Source organism: Hyperolius riggenbachi, chromosome 3 (assembly GCF_040937935.1).
Source record: "Hyperolius riggenbachi isolate aHypRig1 chromosome 3, aHypRig1.pri, whole genome shotgun sequence".
Lineage (NCBI taxonomy): Eukaryota > Metazoa > Chordata > Amphibia > Anura > Hyperoliidae > Hyperolius > Hyperolius riggenbachi.
In genome coordinates, this window is record NC_090648.1 from 239,018,567 (window position 1) to 239,034,221 (window position 15,655).

The 15,655-nt window shown below is 43.0% G+C and overlaps 1 protein-coding gene across 2 annotated transcripts in view; it reads left to right on the forward strand.

Moving 5' to 3' along the window:
• The window catches only part of EXOC4 (exocyst complex component 4), a 552,305-nt gene that overhangs the window by 131,423 nt on the left and 405,227 nt on the right, over positions 1-15,655 (forward strand). For both annotated transcript variants that reach the window (XM_068276025.1, XM_068276024.1), the window contains exon 9: positions 2,522-2,610. In XM_068276025.1, the coding sequence (XP_068132126.1) occupies positions 2,522-2,610 (89 nt within the window). The remainder of the gene's footprint in view (positions 1-2,521; positions 2,611-15,655) is intronic.

The following is a 15,655-nucleotide window of genomic DNA, read 5'->3' on the forward strand; positions in this document are numbered from 1 at the left end:
TACTATCTGAATAACACCAGAAACAAGCTTGCAGCTAGTCTTGTCAGATCTGACTTTAAAGTCTGAAACACCTGATCCGCTGCATGCTTGTTCAGGGGCTATGGCTAATAGTATTAGAGGCAGAGGATCAGCAGGGCTGCCAGGCAACTGGTATTGCTTAAAAGGAAATAAACATGGCGGCCTCCATATACCTCTCCCTTCAGTTCCCCTTTAAAAGGTGATGAACAGTCAGGCTGGTTCTTCACATCTGCCAATTTCTTTGAATAAGTGGCTAGGCATGAAGCAAAGATTGATGAACTTTTTTTCTATATCCTTCTAGACTTAAATCTAGGGGCTTATAGCTTTGGAATTCCCTCCTGTTATACCTTAAACCTTTTTTAGTGTTTGAAATATACTATATACATATATATACATGTATATTTAAAACAAAGGACTGCTGTGTGTGCGACAATTTGATGTATGTAAGCTTTGACACATCTGCTGTCATACAACTCCTTTTAATTTTTTTACTGAGTTTTTCTTTGTGTCTGGAGGAAGACAACATTGAAGAAAGTGTTGCCATCACTGTGGATAGCAAATGTCTGTAATCTGCTACAAAACAATGCCGTAGGAAATGTTTATATGATGAAGAATATTTAATCAGCGGTAGCTATCAGTGAAAACAATACAGCAAAGCATTCAGCATTTTCAGATATATATGTTGCAAATAAGGTAAAGTGAGTTGAATTCCAGCCCTTCCTAGTTTTCCTTGCATTTTAAAACATGCTTTTAAGATTATACTGCAAACATCTTTATTTTTTGCATTTTAAAAATCCAGATTTCAAGCTACAAGCTGTTGGTGGCAGTACTGATGAAGCCAACACTCTATTAGAGCAGGTTTACTCTGTGGGTAGGAGAGGGAATAAGTTGAGGTTAGTCGGCTTATGTTAGAACCTCTTTATTTGCGGTACCCACCTCACAAATTTTTCGACGATTTTCCTGCTGACTAGCAGGTTTTTTGAGCGACAAGCTGCTGTTTACGTGATCTCACGACGTATGTACCGGTGCACGCAAATCTCGCTTAACGTCACGGGGCGATAAAGACAGTCACGGTGGATCAGATCTTTAAAGTGTACCAGAGTTAGAAAATAAAAAGATTTTATAGATACCTGGGGCTTCCTCCAGCCCCATCTGTTCGAATTGCTCCCACGCCGCCGTCCTCCGCTGCCCGCACCTTCAGGAACCGGGTCCCCGCATTTCCGTCAGTCGGAGCCAGTCTAACGTAAGATGAGTGCGCTGTTTGCGTATCTTTCCAGCAGCTGCTGGAGAGATATGTAAAGGGTGCACTTCTCCTGCGTAGACTGGGCACGATGACGGAAGTGCGGGGACCCGGTTCCTGAAGATTGCGGCAGTGGAGGACGGCGGCGTGGGAGTGATCTGAGCAGATGGGGCTGGAGGAAGGCCCTGGTATGCATAAAATCTTTTTTTTTTTTTTTTTTTTTTGGACTCTGAGGCCCTTTTAAGATCCCCGACAACTCCCACAAAAAAGTACCACGATGGCTTGAAGACTTGTTCGCGCCCTTCATGCGTCGCGTGACAGCCGCATGGAATCGAACATTAAAACTGGTAAGTGTATAGGCAGCTTAAGTTTTGTTTAACTTTTTTTGTGTTTCTCAGCATTTTGTGTGTCACTGAGAACAGGGAGTGCACGGAATTCAGCAGAGCTAATACATTACATTTTTCCCCATACTGCTAATAGGTGTGCTTATTACTGACCTAATTTCTCTTGGAGCAATGTTCTCAATCGCTGGTATGGCAGGCTTTAACACTCCCCTGCTCTGTTCAACAGTAAAAAATGAAGTCAGGACAGAGAGTGTTCTATTTTACCAGTTCCACGTCACAATTATTACAAGTGAAAGTCGTATTTGTGACATCGTTGCAGACATTTAAAATCCTCTTAGGCTTCTTGCACGCCAAGACGTTGCATTAGGTGCCACGTTAAGGTCGCATAACGTGCACCTAACACAACGTATGGTGCTGCAAGAGCCGACGGTAGAGTGAGCCGCGTTAGGCGGCTCGAGTCCTATAATGTCTCCCAGAGTGGCGCTGATTGGCCAGCGGGACCACGTGATGTGGAGCGAGACACTCCGCATCACGTGGTCCCGCCGGCCAATCAGCGCCCGCCAGTGCAGTGAATATTAAGTAGCCATGTGCACGGCTACTGTAGCTGGCTCTCCCCGCCTCCTCTTCGCCCCCCACTGCGCATGCGCAAACAGTCTAACGCGGCTATAGCCGCTCCAACGCCGTAGCATGCTGCACTTTGCACAGAACGTGCAGCGTTACATGTAACGCAACGTGGGCTGTGTGAACAGCCCACTTGTGTTACATTGCTGTGCGTTGGGGGAGCGTTACAGGCGCACTAACGTGCGCCTGTAACGTCTTGGTGTGTAAGCAGCCTGAAGCAATAGAATCTGCTGCCTTTTCAGCCTGTCTTATTTTGATTAGTAGGGGTTGTATGTATTAATTGTAATTCTTTTTGTAGGTTTGAGTCCTCTTCTCATGCAATAAGTATGAGTGCCTACTTACGGGAACAGCGCCGGGAATTGTACAGCAAAAGTGGAGAACTTCAAGGTAAGGCTTTCTTTCTGTACATGCCAGCAGTTTGACGGGCAGCAGTATCCTCCTTCAGCCATTGTTCATAATCATGATATCTGAATGTGTGCAGATATGCTCCTTTTTTGTTCTTTTGTCACTGTTTAAAGGAAACCTGAAGTGAGATGAATATGGAGGCTGACATAATTAGTTCATTTTAACCCCCTCCTGACCGCCTAATGCCAATTGGCGGTGGAAGGGTGGCAGCTACAGGACTGCTTAATGCCGATTGGCATCAGGTCCTGTAGGCATCCATGCTGTTTATGGAGCTTTGCTCCGTAAACAGCCTGCCAGCCATGATCACAGCTGGCAGGCTTTAAGGGACAAAGAACTGGCTATTTTGGTTGTGTACAGCACTACGATCTAGCGCAGGGCTGTACTGGGGACAGCCTTATCACTTGGCTGTCCCCTGGAGTAGCTCACAAAGCGATCCCTCTCATAGGCTGATGCCTATGAGAGGTGATCGCAGTTATTGGATCTCAGAGGGAGGGGAGGGATAATTATTTTTTTAAAGGACTTCCGAGGCCAAAACGAAAAAAAATGTAAATACCTGCAATGCATATGAAGGCATGGAGGACGCCGTCCGTGCCGGTCTGCTGGGTTCCTGCCGCTCAACAGCCCCCTGGGCCGGCTCCCGACCCCACGGCCTGGGTCGGGCTCTCCTGTCTCCAAAAACATGGCCGCATGAGCTGGCCGCGGCTGCGCAGTCCGCATAGCCGCGAGTGCGCCTGCGCAGCTGTAGGGCCAACACCCCGATCCACGCTACAGGCTGTTTCCTTTCGTGTAGCGTTGGTCCTACAGCTTCGCAGCCGCACTCTTGGCTATGCGGACTGCGCAGCCGCTGCCAGCTCATACGGCCATGTTTGTGGAGGCAGGAGAGCCCAGCCCGGGGGGCTATTGAGCGTCGGGGACCCGGCGGAACGGCACGGAGGGCGCAGACGGCATCCTCCGTGCCTTCATATGCGATGCAGGTATTTAACATTTTTTTCGTTTTGGCCTCGGAAGTCCTTTAAAGGCATTTTTATAAAAAAAATAAAAAAAAAATCAATAAAATTAATTTGAAAAAATACAAACCAAAGCAGCAATCAGATCCCACCAACAGAAAGCTCTATTGGTGGGCAGAAAAGGAGGCAAGATTCATTTGGCTTTTAAGTTGTATGGCCGCACTACAAACTGTTAAAGTTGTGCAGTGCTAAATTGTAAAAAATAGCCTGGTCACTAGGGGGGGGGGGGGGGGGGTGTAAGCTTGTGGTCCTCAAGTGGTTAAACAGTACCAGACTTCTGGCGGTTTTGCTGATCTCTGGATGCAGTAGTGTCTGAATCACACACCTGTGGCTAATCTTGACAGACTTCAGTCAGAAACATCTGATCTGCATGCTTGTTCAGGGTCTGTGGCTAAAAATATTACAGACAGAGGAGAGGATCAGCAGGACAGCCAAGCCTAAATAAATGTCAGCCTCTATATTCAGCTCACTTCAGGTTTCCTTTAAATATGAAATTGAATTGAAATGTTTATGAATCCTAAGGATTCCATAAAAATATTTAAATGCTGAGATAAACATAGACCATGCTCAGAACCTTCTGTCACTAAACTGATATTAACTTGAAGGTTTCGCCCAATCAAGAGTCAAGTTATTGTGTAGCAGGTGAAATGAGCAATTCTAGACAAACTATACAAAAAAAAGTGTAATTAATAAAATTGCCTTTTTTTACGATATCAATTTATAAATCATGTACTCAATTTTTGCGGATTGTAAAATCTTTTCTCTCCCCTATTTACATTCTGAAATTTATCACGGGTGGTGACATCGTTGGTCTTGTCAGGTGTATCTCTGCAGAAAGTTCCTTTACTGAGAATTCCAAAGCAATTTAAAATATTTGGTCTCCCAGAATGCACTGTGAGGAGAATTTTGCATATCTAAACAGCCTAGACTGTGACATCACTGGGAGGTCAGGGCTACATTCAATTTAGAACAATATATAGATATAGGAAGTGTTTGATGCTGAAACCAGGAAAATTAACATAACCGTGCGTACCATGAATTATTGACTATATTCTCTCTACAGCCCCTCTTTAACAAGTTTCAGAAAGTGCCTGTGTCACTTTTATGGGGACAAAAGAAATCACAAATGGACATGGTTTTCGAACATACATGATCAAGTCTTCTCACTGACATTTGTCCTTAGGTCCTTGCTTTGCCCGATGAAAAAAATACAAAATTTAGGCATGAGGTAAATTCCTCCAAGTTTTTGGAAATCTCCCTTCCTCCCCATTCTCTCAATCCCATTCCTTCCTAATTTATAGAGGAAGTGAACATATAAACTGTATACCTCTTCAGTCGAGACTAGTGTCATGGAGCAGCTACTTGATAGGTGCAAAGCAAAAAAGTCTGCACCGATACGTTTCTTCTTTATTATTGGACATATCCAGAATAAAACACCATCACATCTCAAGCTACTTGATAAACAAATGGGATAATCGAAAACCTGAAATAGTTTTGTAAGTTAAGCAAAATAATCACAATAACACAACAGCTGGAATCTCATTGGTGAGGGTTTCCAATTGGGCAACCAATGATTGGGCTAGTGGAGAATATTAGTCTGTCCTCTGTATCCGAAGTCTGAAAACCTCTCCAATCGAGATGGGCAAGTTAATATACCAAAGTAAATGCAAAAGTATAATAGAGGAAAGAGTGGCCTTGCCCTCAAATAACCACAATAGCTGTAATAAGGCAGGAAGTTTATTGACCATACAACATAGCATTTCATGGGCTAACACTCCCGCTTCATCAGGTATATAATGAAAAAACAAGATTAAGTGCCTGCATGTATACTTTTTTTTTAGATCAAGACCAGAATTCAGCTAATGAGATTATGGGCTCACGTGTGTTCAGTGTACTATCTAACTTGAAAATATTTGTTCTGGTGCAAGGTATGCTTTAAGCTGCATACAAATATTAGATGATTGTTTCTCATTCTGACCAAACACTGAAGATGGCCCCTTCAACTAATTAGCAGTCTTTTAAGTTGATCACTATTAGGTTCAGCTGCAGCAGTATGCCATTTGCCTTTGTGACTTTTTCCAGTTTTCACAGAAATAAACATTCTACTCAGCTGACTACCTGCTAATGGGTACTGTATGATAGGTTACATAGCAGCGTTGCGGAAGATGTCTACATAAATACTAAATAATTATAATATGTAATTAGATAATACTTCATAAGTTAGAGAAACATTTAAAATCTTACCCAGCTTTTTTTTTTAAGCATAATTAACTACTTTGGCCTTTTGAACGTATAATATACGTCCAAAAGGCCGCATGTGTGCTCCAGTGGCCGATCGCATGCGTTCACGCGTGCTCCCGGGCCGCGGTTCGTTAGCCAGGGAATCAATGAATCGGGACATGGTGCCTGATCATTGATCCCTTTCACCGGCAGAAAAAGCGACGGCTTCGCTCGGGAGCCTCGCTCTTTCTGTCTCTTAGGTCCCCCCTACGTCCCTCTAAGCGTACATGTTACGCTTAGAGTGACTTAATGTAAACAAACTCATGGTTGCCATCTTGTGGCCAAATGATAAAACTACATCTACATTTAAAAAAATAAACACATTTACATAAAAAATTACTATTTACATCCCACCCTCCCAAAAATACCCAAATAAAATGTTTAATAGAAAAAAAAAATTACAATAAAAAAAAACAACAACTTAAATATTTACCTAAGGGTCTAAACTTTTTTTTAAATATCCGTGTAAAGATGAATTTTATTTTTTTTAATTCTAAGCTTGTAAATGGTGATGGATGCAAAACAGAAAAAATGCACTTATATTTCCAAATAAAATATTGTTGCCATACGTTTGTGATAGGGACATAATTTAAACTGTGTAATACCCGGAACTATTAGGCAAATACAATACGTGGGTTTTAACCACTTCAGCCTACAGCTTCGAAAATCTTATGCATCCGAGCAATGTTCACCTCCCATTCATTCGCTAATAACTTTATCGCTACTTATCAAAATTAATTGATCTATATCTCGTTTTTTCTGCCACTAATTAGGCTTTCTTTAGGTAGTACATTTTGCTAAGAGCCACTTTACTGTAAATACATTTTAACAGGAAGATTAAGATAGAAATGGGAAAAAATCATTATTTCTCAGTTTTTGGCCATTATAGTTTAAAATTAATACATGCTACAGTAATTAAAACCCATGCATTTTATGTGCCCATTTGTCCCGCTTATTACACCATTTAAATTACGTCCCTATCACAATTTATGGCGTCGAAATTTTATTTAGAAATAAAGGTGCATTTTTTCAATTTGCGTCCATCACTATTTACAAGCTTATAATTTTTAAAAATATATACTCTCTTGACATGTATATTTAAAAAGTTCAGACCCTTAGGTAACTATTTATGTAGTTTTTTTTTTTTTAATTGTAATTTTTTTTATTTTTTTTTTAATACAAAAATGTATTTGGGTAATTTTAGTTTGGGAGGTAAATAGCCAATTTTAGATGTAATATAATGTATTTTTTATTCAATACAGGTATGTGGGTGCAGTTTACTATTTGGCCACAAGATGGCCACATTCAAAAAATTCCTGGATGCGAACAATGTCGCATCTAGGAACTTAAATGAAGAGAAGAAGTTTCCTGGGGGCAGAAATACCACACTTTCTGATGAGAAAGCGTCGGTATTTCTGCCGGGGACTTATATCGGTGAATGGGAATTATATTCCCATTCACTGATCGGGGGGGCAGCGGGAGCGCGCGCCCGATCGCGCGCACCACACGGCTGCAGCACCACTGCCTATCTGGACGGATATATGCGTCCAGATATGGCGAAGTGGTTAATTATGGAGGCATGTATTATTTTAAAACTATAATGGCCGAAAATGGAGAAAAAATTATTTTTTTTTAAAATGCGTTTACAGTAAAGTAGCTCTTAGCAAAATGTACCACCCAAACAAAGCCTAATTGGTGGCGTAAAAAACAAGATATAGATCAGTTCATTGTGATAAGTAGTGATAAAGTTATAGGCAAATGAATGGGAGGTGAAAATTGCTTGGATGCATAAAATGAAATGGAAGAAGTATGGCACAACTGTAAACCTACCAAGACAAAGCCGTCCACCTAAACACACAGGCTGAACAAGGAGAGTGCTGATCAGAAATGCAGTCAAGAGGCCCATGGTGACTCTGGACGAGCTGCAGAGATCTACAGCTCAGGTGGGAGACTCTGTCCATAGGACAACTATTAGTCGTGCACTGTACAAAGTTGGCCTTTATGGAAGAGTGGCAAGAAGAAAGCCATTGTTAACAGAAAGCATAAGAAGTCCCATTTGCAGTTTGCCACAAGCCATGTGGGGGACACAAGAAACATGTGGAAGAAGGTGCTCTGGTCAGATGAGATCAAAATGGAACTTTTTGCCAAAATGCAAAACAATATGTGTGGCGGAAAACTAACACTGCACATCACTCTGCACACACCATCCCCACTGTCAAATATGGTGGTGGCAGCATCATGCTCTGGGGGTGCTTCTCTTCAGCAGGGACAGGGAAGCTGGTCAGAGTTGATGGGGAGATGAATGGAGCCAAATACAGGGCAATCTTGGAAGAAAACCACTCTTCTAATGTGACTGAGCTGGAGCTGTTTTGCAAAGAAGAATGGGCAAGGATTTCAGTCTCTAGATGTGCAAAGCTGGTAGAGACATACCCTAAAAGACTGGCAGCTGTAATTGCAGCAAAAGGTGGTTGTACAAAGTATTGACTCAGGGATAGGGCTGCACGATTTTAGGAAAAAATTGAAATTGCAATTTTTCTCTCAAAAATTTTTTTCACGATTTTCTTCAAATCAAGTTTTAGCACTAAATTTACAATGCCCCCAGTATAGTTTAGCCAGGTAGACGCCTCCAGTATAGTTGCCCCAGTATAGGTTATTTAGGTAGGTGTCTCCAGTATAGGTAGCGGCCACAAGCTTGGAATTGGACCAATCAAATGCACTTCCTGTCATTTTTGATTGGCCTAATCAGACTTGCATGCAAACCAGAATTAACATGTCACTGACCAGCTCCAGTTTACAATGAGATCCCTGCAGCTCAGGCACAGAGGAGGTACACAGCACAGCGGCTGAGGACTTGCATAGACAGTTATTTCACAGCACAGAGAGATAGTGATATATGATATCTGCCTAGATGAAGTACACAGACCACCACCAGCATTCCAGGACACATACACAGCATGCCATTCACACTCCACAGCACACACAGCCTGCCAAGTGCAGGCCAAAGCTCGCATGCAATGCCAGGCAACAGCCAAGGTACACAGAGGGCAGCGAACACACACCAGGGCATTTATACAATGTGACACGCTGCCCAGGATGGATATATAGCAGTGCATATTTTTGACTGTTAATGAGCCGGGCAGCGCTCCGCCTACCGCCGCCGTCATACGATCTCTATCTAGTGATTGGTGGCGCTGTGTGCTGCTCTGGACTGGACTGGCCCCCCGCTGCCTGGATCATTAACAGTCAAAAATATGCACTGGTAGTCGTAGCTTCTGCTCTTTGTGACGGCGCAGGCCAAAGCTCGCACGCAATGCCAGGTCACAGCCAAGGTACACAGAGGGCAGCGAGTACACACCAGGGCATTTATACAATGTGACACGCTGCCCAGGATGGATATATAGCAGTGCATATTTTTGACTGTTAATGAGCCGGGCAGCGGGGGGCGAGTCCAGAGCAGCACACAGCGCCACCAATCACTAGATAGAGATGGTATGACAGAGGCGGTAGGCGGAGCTATACAGCTCCGCCTACCGCCTCCATCATACGAGCTCTATCTAGTGATTGGTGCCGCTGTGTGCTGCTCTGAACTGGACTCGACCACCCTCCAACCCCCCCCGCTGCCCGGCTCATTAGCAGTCAAAAATATGCACTGGTAGTCGTAGTTTCTGCTCTTTGTGACGGCGCGGCAGTAGGCGGAGCCATGTGGCCAAGCGCAGCGAGCGTTGAAAAAAACCCGAATCGTATGCACAGGAATCGCGGTTTCGGTTTTAAACCGCAAAACCGTGCAGCCCTACTCAGGGGGCTGAATAATTACGCACACCCCAATTTGCAGTTATTTGTAAAAAATGTTTGGAATCCTGTATGGTTTTAGTTCCTCTTCTCACGTATACACCACTTTGTATTGATCTTTCGCGTGGAATTCCAATAAAATTGATTCATGTTTGTGGCAGTAATTTGAAAAAATGTGGAAAACTTCAAGGGGGCTGAATACTTTTGCAAGCCACTGTATATAAAGTCGGAATGATTTAGGTGAACCTGAGTTCAGCTGTTTATGTAATGAGGCTAAAGGCTTGTTCACACTACAAGAGCTTTTCTAAGCACTTTGTGATTTTAACCCTCCTGGCGGTATGAAAAATTCCGCCAGGAGGCAGCGCAGCAGTTTTTTTTTTTTTTTAAATCATGTAGCGAGCCCAGGGCTCGCTACATGATAGCCGCTGCTCAGCGGCATCCCCCCGCCCGCTTCGATAGCCTTTCGGTGATCTCCGATCAGGAAATCCCGTTCAAAGAACGGGATTTCCTGGAGGGCTTCCCCCGTCGCCATGGCGACGGGGCGGGATGATGTCACTGGCGTCAGCGACGTCGTGACAACATTGGGAGTCCCGATCCAACCCTCGGCACTGCCTGGCACTGATTGGCCAGGCAGCGCACGGGGTCTGGGGGGGGGCGCACGCCGCGACGGATAGCTGCAATCGAGCGCGGGGCGGCGGCGATCGGTGTGCTGGCGCAGCTAGCAAAGTGCTAGCTGCGTCCAGCAAAAAAAAAAAATTAAGTAAATCGGCCGAGCAGGGCCTGAGAAAACCTCCTGCGCGGCTTACCCCGAAAGACGTTCGGGGTTACCGCCAGGAAGGTTAAAAGCTCTTGCTAATGTTATTGTATGTGTGTGTTCACACTGGAGTGATGTGATTTTATAAAACTCCACCATACCATTGCGTTAGGAAGAGCTCTTAAAAATCACTTGTAGTGTGAACAAGCCCTTGGTTCGTACAATGTTAAGATTAAACTTGGCCGTGGCAGCCGCTAAAGACAGCATCGGGTGAGAATCCATTGTGTATACAGAGGCCCGATGTCGGTGAGAGATTTGACATACTAGATCATATTGCCCGAGCGTAGCTAGCCCAATACTTTTGTTTTTATCCCTTGCTTTGCCCCTCAGTTATGTGCTGTTCATCATCCCTCCATGCCCCTTCCAAAGTGTGTCTGTACAAACTGTACTGTGATCCCCACCAGACGGCCATCTCAAGTGTATACAAGGCTTTAGTCATGATTTTTATATTGTGCTCCCACTTCCCTCATCTTACCTCACTGAGGTTCTCCCACATGCTGTTACGAGATGGGTGACAGCAATGGTGGCCACTAGTGTACTGGCAGTTGGCCAGTGAGAGCAGCCTGTTAAAATACCTCTGAACCATAAGCGAGGGGGTGTTCCTAGGGACAGGAATCGACATTCTGCTTAGTTGAGTATTATAGCTGAGCAGTGCAGGGACGAAGGGGGACATTAGCAGGTGAGGGTGACTCTGTGACATATGTCACAGCACCACAGATAAAAGGTTGTTAAAAATCAGAAAAAATAAACTTGGTTCAGGGGTACTTTAAAGGGAACCCGAGGTGAGAGGAATATGGAGGCTGCCATATGTATTTCCTTTTAAACAATACTAGTTGCCTGGCAGTCCTCCTGATCCTGTGCCTCTAATACTTTTAGCCAGAGAGCCTGAACAAGCATGCAGCAGATGAGTTATCAGCAGATAAGCATGCCAGAAGATTAACAGACTGCCAGACAACTGTTATTGTTTACAAGGAAATAAATATGGCCGCCTCTATATTCCGATCACCTCTGGTTCCCTTTAAGGGAAGATGGGCTGGTTACAATGTACAACTTACACTTTGACCTTACTGAATAAACCATTGGGACACACTTTGTTTTGCTTTAAACTTTTAGTATTGCTTGTTGTTTTCTTTGAGCATTGATAACGGTAGTTCTGTTATAATTGAGAAGTGCATTGAAGTCATAGTCAAGTTTTTTTTCTTGCTGTTAATACTGTCACCTTCACCTGAAATTATAAATCTATTTTTTACTTCTCCGTGCATTTTCTCCAACTTGTCGGCTTAGCCTCAGTCTCTCTTCAAAGACCATCCAATCACAGAGAGGTTATTAAAACCATGGAGCTTTATGACCGAGAATTAATTAGTGGAGTATTTTCATGCAAAACATCCAATTTTTTGATTAGCAACAGAGCAGGGTTGCAATTAACACTCTGGGAAGCTTATATTTCCAGCGTTTTAATTCTCAGGAAATAAGATTATCAGACTGGGGTCAGGCACTTGACAGCACAGTTTCGATGTGTAAGAAAATAATTTCTCTCTTGATTTGTTAGAATGAATTAAGACAACTACTAGAAGGGGAGGAACTTCGTAGAATTTTATCCAAGTTCATTTTGTGTCAGAAGTCTGCAACAAATGAATAAGATTGTGGATGAAAATGTCAGCATCCTTTATTAGCATAACGCAGTACACATAGGACTGTCCTGTATTATTGGTGAGTGACAAGTAGATTGGAGGGCATGTATCAATTTAACACATAATCAGAACATAGTGAAAAATGAAAGATCATTGGATTAAAAAATAATATAAATTAAAGAAATATGTCTTCCTGGCGTATAAATAGCTGTTCTCCATAAGCGTATTTAGTTGATGTCACCACTCATCTCAAGTGTACTTAATGCAGCAATGGGTTTCCATATGTACGGGTGTCTTCATCTGGGTACTTACTGCTCTACTCCACTTTTCTAATTAAAGTGATCACAATTAACTCCTTCATTGTCTCCTCTGTCCAGAATAATAGTCGCTTGATTCAACCTTTATAATCGATGGATATTTGTTTTATGAGAAACTCTACCTTACACATGTGCATTAACCATTCCCTAAACATGCATATTATTCTTATTCACTATTTGAACTTAATGGGTTTAACCACTTAAGGATCACAGGCTTACACCCCCCTTGTGACCAGGCGATTGTCTTTTTACAATTCAGTGCCCTGCAGCTTTAAAAGCTTGCTGCAGAGCCATACAACTTAGCAAACAAATGAATTTTACTTACTTTTCTGTTGGTGGCATATGATTGCTTCCAAGATTTATTTATTTTTAAATATTATTTATCTTTTTTTTTTCACTCCCACTCTCCCTCCCCCCGAGAGCCAATCAGTGTGATCGCCTCTCATAGGCTGATGCCTATGAGAGGAGATGACTTTGTGAGCCACTCAAGGGGACAGCTCAGTGACAGAGCTGTCCCCCATACAGCGCTGCAGAGATTGCAGCACTGTACATAGAACTAGTGGCTTTTTTTCTGTTACACAGCCTGTCAGCTCTGCTCCGTGTCGGCAGGGAATGATTGTGCATGTGCGTGAGTGATCCCTGCTAATTTCTGCCCCCAGGACTTGACGCGATAGGCATTAGACGGTCCTGGGGGAGCCACTCTGCGCCCACCGATCCGCATTAGGCGGTCGCAGAATGGTTAAGGTGCTCATTTTAAGAATCCAGAGTCAGGTCTAGACAACTGATTGGCCTAATGAACCCCTCTCCAGTGTCTGGACATTTTTTTAAACCTAGTTCCCTCTACTAGTTCACCGTTTCCATTCAGATACTGCATTTATAAGGAATATGCTTCATTGTTATTATTATTTAGTGTTATTGATATAGCGCCGACTTCTTCCACAGTGCTGTACAGAGTATTATTTGGACACTTAACTGTCCAGCAGAGCGGCTTACAATCTAGTGCCTAACATAGTCACCTGTCTATGTATATATTGTGTAGTGCATGTATCGTAGTCTAGGGCCAATTCTTAGGGGGAAGCCAATTAACTTATCTGTATGTTTTTGGGATGTGTGGGAAGCAAACACAGGGAGAACATACAAACTCCTTGCAGATTTTGATCTTGCTGGTATTCAAACCGGGAATCCAGCGCTGCAATGTGAGAGGGCTAAATACTATGCCACCGTGCTGCCCGTTTGATTCTTATATTTCTAAAATTAAGTTTAACTGTACATGGTTTATTGCAATCTTTCGAAACATTAAGTTTCTTCTTCAGGTATAATGCCTGATGAAGAGACTTAACGTTTCGAAAGCTTACAATTAACCATGTACAGTTAGTCATGAAAGGTATCACCGGAATCAGTGTTTGTTGGTTTGATGTCTGCATTTCTGCTTACTTCGGAGATTTCTCATGCAGTATATCACTATTTTGGTGTTAGAGAGATCGTCAGAGACTTTAACTTATGAGCACACAGATCAGAGTGCGATTTACATTGTTAGACAACACTCCATCTATTAGCCGCTTGCCGGCCGCGTCATGTCAATGGGCATGGCCGCTGCGGCCGCCCGAGCACCTGATCGGCGTAAGGTCCTTGGGGCATGGTTTGCGGGAGATTGCGCGCACCAGTGTACACGCATCGCCGCTCTGATGACGTGGCTCCGTGATTGTGCTGGGAGACTGTTAGACAGCGAAACCGCCGTCTTTTAGTGCTGTACTGGGGACAGCCGTGTCGCACGGCTGTCCTCTGGGAGACAGGAGAGTGATCGTCTCTCATAGGCTAAAGCCTATGACATCCAAGCGCACTGATTGGCAGGCGAGGGAGGGTGAGGAAATAGAAAATAAATTAAAAAAAGTAAGGAAATTTATTGAAAAATAAATAACATAAATATTTATAAAAAAATAAATAAATAAACACTGGGGGAGCGATCTGACCTCACCAACAGAAAGCTCTGTTGGTGGGGAGAAAAGGGGGGGGGGGGGAAATCACTTGTGAGTTGTGCGACCCTGCAGCGAGGCCTTAAAGCTGCAGTGGCCCATTTACAGAAAAATGGCTTGGTCTTTAACTACTTTGGCCTCCTGGACGTACTAGCTATGCCCAGGCGGCCATGTGCGTGTCCGCGCGCTCCCGCGGCCGATCACGTGCACGCGCGCTCCCGGCCGCGGATCGTTAGCCCACGAATCAGTGAATCGGGATATGGTGCCCGATCACTGATTCCTCTCCCCCGCAGAAAAAGCGACAGCTTCTCTCAGAAGCTCCGCTTTTTCTGGCTGTTGCGTCCCCCATGCGTCCCTATAAGCGTATGTTACGCTTAGAGTGACGTCATGTAGTAAAACTACAACTAAAAGTAAAAAAAAAAAAAAACCTTCACACATGTACATTATAAAAGTTATGTTTACATCCCACCCTCCCAAAAAATACCCAAATAAAATGTTTAATATATAAAAAAAAAAAAAATTACAATAATAAAAAAAAAACATAAATATTTACCTAAGGGTCTAAACTTTTTAAATATCAATGTAAAGATGAAATATTTCTATACTTTTTTTATTTTAAACTTGTAAATAGTGATCGATGCAAAACGGAAAAAATGCACCTTTATTTCCAAATAAAATATTGTCGCCATACATTGTTATATGAACATAATTTTAACGGTGTAATAACCGGGACATATGGGCAAATACAATACGTGAGTTTGAATTATGGAGGCATATTTTATTTTAAAACTATAATGGCTGAAAACTGAGAAATAATGAATTTTTTTCCGTTTTTCTCTTATTCTTCCTGTTAAAATGCATTTACAGTAAAGTGGCTCTTAGCAAAATGTACCCCCCAAAGAAAGTTTACCCTTTTAGTGCGTGTTCTAATATTAACTTTCAGGAACTTTTTCCTCTACCCTCCCCATAATAAAGCCCAGGCCAATGGTTTGATGACACAGCCACCAAGTATTGGAAGCTGTAAGGTCTCCGATACTCTTCCCTATTGTGGCTTTTCCTTCCATTGCTGCCCTTGCTTGTATTTTTAATGGAGACCTTGTGAGGAATAAGAAATCTAGAATTTGTCTTAAATGGGACATATCAAGAAGTCTTGTGTGGATTTTGGGCAAAGGGTGGTATTCATGCAAACAAGTAAGGTGAATGATTAAAGAAAATA